Genomic DNA, 5,840 nt, shown 5'->3' on the forward strand with positions numbered 1-5,840 from the left:
TTGACTTGCTGCAGATGTCACAGGTGTAAAAAATCTAAATGATAGCCATTTCAGGCCCATTATTGTACTAGCTGGCGATGACTTGTCTTTAAAACAGTTTTATGTAATGTATTGTGGTGTCCCAGGCAGTGTAACCTGACACATTCAGCATTAGTTCCATGTCCACACACCAGTTAAGTATCTGTTTCATCCTTTTGCAAAGTTGCAATGACTATAGTGTACCCATGTATTAAATACATGTTTTAGGACAAGAAATGAAACACAGTAAAAGTTTCCATTTTATTGGTAAAGAAAAAACTAAACAACAAAATAACAACAGAAGCAAACAAATCATAGTCCACCTACAGGCCACCTCGGACAGAGGTTCACACATTTAAAAGAAATTATCTGACAAGGTGAGGCACACAGTCCACATGTGTCACTACTCTAAAAGGCTCACCAATTTTACATGTTTTGAAATCAGGAGGATATTGATTAGCTCCACGGGTTCTTAGATTGGCAAAAACTATAGAAATGTGTCACAAAAAGGTAACTTTTGTCAAGAAGTTAAGACGCAGTACAACCTTTAACCTGATAGCTGCAGAATTGTGCAATTTGTTTTGGACAATACAACATTGTGTGTGTGTGTGTGTACTGGTTCCTGCCAGGGTTTGCCATCACAACCCAGGATTTCTTTATAAAAGAAATCCTTCAATTTGTTATACGATGATCAAATGCATTTACCTCGCAAAGAAAACAATCCTGCTTTCCAGATAACACATATGGGTGCTTAAAGAACAATAAAAAATAATCTTTAAGGCGGTGGGGAGGGGCAGGGTGTTCAGGCGACCTTGACCATGGAATGTATGTAGCAAGAAATAAAGATGTATCCTATGAGGAGGCCTGGGGTTAAAAATAAAATAAAAATAGAATTACAAAACAGTTTCCCCAATTCCTCTACAAATGTTGGACCTTTCTACCGGTAATGACGCGGCGGTGGGCTATGGTTTTGTGGAGCGTGTCTCCTGGGGGGTGGGCTATGGCGCGACATAGCATGGCGTGGAGGTGACTGGTAACGTGGAGGGGGTGATCCTCTGTTATGGTAGGGAGGTGAATAGCGTCCTCTGGATCTGGAGCGAGAACGCGACCGACCCCAGTTGGGGGTACCCCTCTCCTCGAAGACGCGGATGTAGGCAGTCTCGCCCTACAAAAGGAAAAGAAGTATATGTGATTTTTTTTTTCATTTAACTATCTGAAAAGGATAAGGGACAATTAAATCATCAGACTGAAACTCACTTGATGTGAGCGGAACTCCGTCCGATCAAGTCTGCGTAAGGCGTACTCCATGTCTTCTCTACGGAGAAATTCCACCACGCCCTCTCCATCACGCTGCACATCTGCAAAACAAACGTCTCCTGCCTCGCGCATGTGATCCTTGAGATCCTGCCAACTCCCACTTGGTGGTAACCCTGGAACAGGGAAAAAGAAATGTGACGGAGACCAAACTTAATTTCTTTCTTCAAATAACCTGGCACTTTAAACCTAAAATCACTGCAGGGACTGATTTCATCTTTTGTCCAAAGCATTTTGGCTTTGAAGTAAACAGCACCTTTATTCATTGGTTTTAAGACATTTTTATAAAGTCTGAGCTGAAAAAGCTAGATTTAAAAAGACAGAAGTAGGAAGAGTTGGGTTGTGTGTGTCTTCTTTCTTAATGTAAATTTACATAGGAATGTTTTCTCTAAATTAGTCAGCACACAATGGAGTCTCCTGAATAATAGGAGCGCATAATGCTATACATTTAAATTACAGTCACCATAGATTGATTAACTTTATTCCTGAGAAATCACATTTTGTCATCAGTGAGGAATGTCAAATGGTACTAAAATCCTCTGTTTCTGAGCTTCATGAGCTTATTGAGAACACAGCCTTAATATCAACTATAGCATAAGTTAAATACTTTAATTATCAATTACTACTACGTGAATTGCAAGCTATGTGATTGGCTATTTCTTATTGCTATGCTCTTTGTGACTTGCAGTTTACTTAAGTGTACTATCTTAGTGATTTTTTCCTCCAATACAGCTATCCATTGTCAGTGCTGATGACATGATTCAGAGTTTCATGCCAATCACAAAGTTGGAAATGCTCAAATACACAGCCGCCTTAATTCTCAATAGGAAAGATGAATATGAATTTTAATTCTGTAACCCTCTGGGGGTCAGGTAAACCTCTACCAACTTTTCCACTCAATATTCACAAACTACTTTGTATGGTACAGATGTTGACTGATATTTATGGAAACTATCCTTGCTGATAAAAGGTGTGCAAATAGGACAATTTAAATAAAATTACTGGGCAAGTGTTTCAGAGAAACCCAATATTTTCAGATCAGAACCCCAGAGTGTTTTTACTTCCAGGAATCTGCTCTAGTAGTAGACTGGTCAAGTCAGGCAACTATATAAGCCTTAGACTTTATGGGTTTGGTCTTAGATTAGCAGTCCAATTCTAACAGCTTGAATAAACATGTGATAAATGTAGCACACAAATAATTTTAGAATTAATGACAAAATTACACCTACCAGTCACTATAGTCGGTGTTTGGGATTATGCAGCCAACATGACCGGTTTTCAGTTTACTGTTTTGTTTTTCATGACATAAGGAGCTGACTTGACCTCATCCACTTAGTCCCCTTGACCTCCAGTCCGCCATGAGAGAGAGAGAGAGAGAAATATATCTGTCTACGACTCATGACGTCCTCTACTAGTCTCCTTGTCCTCCAGTCCGCCAAGAGAGAGAGAACCATATCTGTCTACGACTCATGACGTCCTTTACTAGTCCCCTTGTCCTCCATTCCGCCATGAAAGAGAGAACCATATCTGTCTACGACTCATGACGTCCTTTACTAGTCCCCTTGTCCTCCATTCCGCCATGAAAGAGAGAACCATATCTGTCTACGACTCATGACGTCCTCTACTAGTCTCCTTGTCCTCCAGTCCGCCATGAGAGAGAGAGAGAAACATATCTGCCTATGACTCTTACGTCCACCATTCTACCAATCCCCTTGACCTCCAGGGTGGCGTGTAGGAGAGAAACATTAACTGGCTATGACTCACGACGTCCACCTACCAGTCACTATGACCCGGAATTCAGATCTTCGAGTTGGGGGTCCAAACCTTCCCCTAGGTCCTCCTCCTCCTCCTCCTCCCCCTCCACCACCTCCCATAGCACCAAATTTAGCACCAGAGGATCGAGGATACTCTACACGCAGCTTGGAGTCTCCATATGCATATCCATTCCTTCCATAGACAGCATCATCTGCATCCCTAAGAGAAGAGAGCAAAGAACTCCTTACCAAAGTACGCCCGTTTCACTAGCGGACATAGAGCTGGAAATGCCGTCTCCTTCCATTCCCTGCTGTCAGTCACTGGAGACGATATTATACCACAAAACTTAAGGTATCCAACAAGGGGTATGTGATTCGCCTTGCCAAAGAGCATCTCTAAAACTCACCGTGGGTCTTCAAATCGGACGAAGGCAAATGGGATAGTGCCTCTATTGTTCTTCAATTCAATATCACGGATTTTTCCGTATTTGTAGAAGAGATCCTCAATGTCTCTCTCCTGGACATCCACAGGAAGATTCCCCACGTAGATCCGGCCATCAGACATGGTGGTTGAGTGAGCGGCACTGCTGACACAGAATGAGGGCACCTGCAGACTTTAAGATCACTTCTTGCTTTCACAAATAGATGTGGAAGTGGTCCTTCCTTCCTTATCCTAATCCAAAACTTAGTCCATCTGTCTCCAATTCCTTAATGTAGACAAAAACTCTAAACCAAGGATGCAGCCATGATAGAGGTAAATGATGAGTTCAAAAAGAAAATGGCACAGGACCTCTGATCCAAGCCTGAAAGCTTTAAAACACAGGGTAATGAATGTCTAACAAACTTAACAAATAGTTACAGATTTATTAGATGGGTGACAAATGAAAGGAATTGCCCTCTAAAACCTCCCTCGGTTGTTCAATTGGGTTGATGATTCACACCATGTCAAACCAGTCTGTGGCTCTTTGTGCCCTATATAAAGCCTCTGCACTTGCTGCAATACTCCACTCCTTTATTCAGGTTTTTCCTTTAATTTGTCACATGTGTATTTACTTATCCATCTACCAGCTTTCCAGTAAGGTATATTAAGACAAGTATAAGCTTGCTAGTGTAAAATGAAGGAGTTATATTTTATTATTGTACCATATACAGCCGTTTTACAAAATGTACAATAAATACTAATGTACGTAAGTATTTATCATAGGGCTGTTTTACTGAATGACATTACAAGTTCAAAAAGGGGTTTGTCTATGAAGATTCTCAGTCATCCAGGTCATAGTTATCCAACGAAGGTTAAAATCAAGGGCAACTGGACTTGGTTGAAGATACTGGAAGACGTTTTGTCCCTCATCCAAAGGACTTCTTCAGTTCTGACTAACTGGCAGGGAAACTCAGCTATTTAACCTCAGTCCATGACAGGAGGGGGTCTACGCCACCACTTATCCCCCACTTACAATGCTGTCCTTTCATCACTTCCCAGGAAACTCAACAAACGTAACCTATTGGCCTCAGGTGAAGATACCAACGATGGTCGTTCAGTCTTGGCCACCGGTAGTCCTAACGACTGTCGTTACAGCAACATCGACGATCCGGGTCAACGACCCCACTGAGGTTAAATAGCTGAGTTTCCCTGCCAGTCAGTCAGAACTGAAGAAGTCCTTTGGATGAGGGACGAAACGTCTTCCAGTATCTTCAACCAAGTCCAGTTGCCCTTGACTTTAACCTTCGTTGCAAAAAGGAGTTTGTATTTTGCAGGAGGTTAAAACAACTGTCTCGACCTCATTACTTTTCCGGGGCCTTGAAGCTCGCGTATAATGTAACAGTTGGGGAACCGACCAAACCTGTTTGGTGCCCGCCAGCTGAACATTGATCAATGATTTATAATAACGTTAGAGGGTATCTCGAGAGCTCTTGGTTGACTCGTTCGTTTTAGTAGTAAGTTAGTTATAAAGCAGGAGGCGACGGTGGTCGCCAAACCTTTTGCCGTAACGTTAGCTTTTAACTGTGCTGATGCTAAACTAGCCTAGCTAACGTTAGCTAGCGGTTACATTCGATTGCAATATTCTGCAACTACATCTGTTTTAAGGGAGCATGCAACAGAAAAAGTTTAATCTTATGGTTCACCTTAACATTTGTGGCTTCAAAGTGAACACCAGCTGAAGACATACTATGTACTCTGTAGTAACGTTAATTACCTTACGATTACACATCAGTCTCTTTGTTGATAATGTAAGGTCAGCTAGTCCGGCTAACGAGCGTCTGTTACGACTAAAATGCATCAATATTTCTCACACTCGACGGTGCAAATAATTGGGAAGTGTACATTAAATGCATGTAGTAAACGACACAAACAACGCGGTTACCTTTCAACGCAACTGAGAGCGTCTTCGTTTGTAGACTTAATGCTACCAGTTCGCACGCTATGCTGCTTCCGTGTTGGTTAGCAACATTAGCAAGCAGCTTCTTCTACTTTCCGTTTCCGGCAGACAGTAATGAGGGCTCAAATTGCTCCCTCCTACCGGAATGCAAAGGAACATGTTACTGGCTTTGGTGTATCACAACTCCTTATAATGATATAAAAAGGTAGCCTATGTGTTGACCCCTATCTCAGCTGTATTCAAACACAATTGTATGTTGTAACGTTACTGCATCTGGAGTGGTGGTATCAATCAGTGTAACGTTAGCTTGGCAGGCATGCCTCCATTTAAACACACGATAATGTTTCTTCTGTACTTAAATCACAGAATGACTGAT

The 5,840-nt window shown here is 41.8% G+C and overlaps 1 protein-coding gene across 5 annotated transcripts; it reads right to left on the minus strand.

The window, feature by feature from the left end:
• Positions 1-265: 265 nt before the first annotated feature.
• Positions 266-5,607, minus strand: srsf9 (serine and arginine rich splicing factor 9). Of its 5 annotated transcripts, none has more exons than XM_046066542.1 (5): positions 5,450-5,607; positions 3,494-3,670; positions 3,110-3,306; positions 1,276-1,448; positions 266-1,183 (listed from the first exon to the last, which is right to left on the minus strand). In XM_046066542.1, exons 2-5 carry the CDS (start codon positions 3,649-3,651, stop codon positions 956-958), a joined length of 756 nt encoding a protein of 251 aa, XP_045922498.1. In that variant the 5' UTR covers positions 3,652-3,670; positions 5,450-5,607; the 3' UTR covers positions 266-955. The 5 variants fall into 5 exon arrangements, with proteins under 5 accessions (XP_045922498.1, XP_045922497.1, XP_045922499.1 ...); XM_046066541.1 differs by having other exon boundaries at positions 3,494-3,896; positions 5,450-5,605; XM_046066543.1 differs by having other exon boundaries at positions 3,494-3,693; positions 5,450-5,603.
• Between the last annotated feature and the right edge of the window lie 233 nt (positions 5,608-5,840).

Source organism: Micropterus dolomieu, linkage group LG13, assembly GCF_021292245.1.
Source record: "Micropterus dolomieu isolate WLL.071019.BEF.003 ecotype Adirondacks linkage group LG13, ASM2129224v1, whole genome shotgun sequence".
Taxonomy (NCBI): Eukaryota; Metazoa; Chordata; class Actinopteri; order Centrarchiformes; family Centrarchidae; genus Micropterus; species Micropterus dolomieu.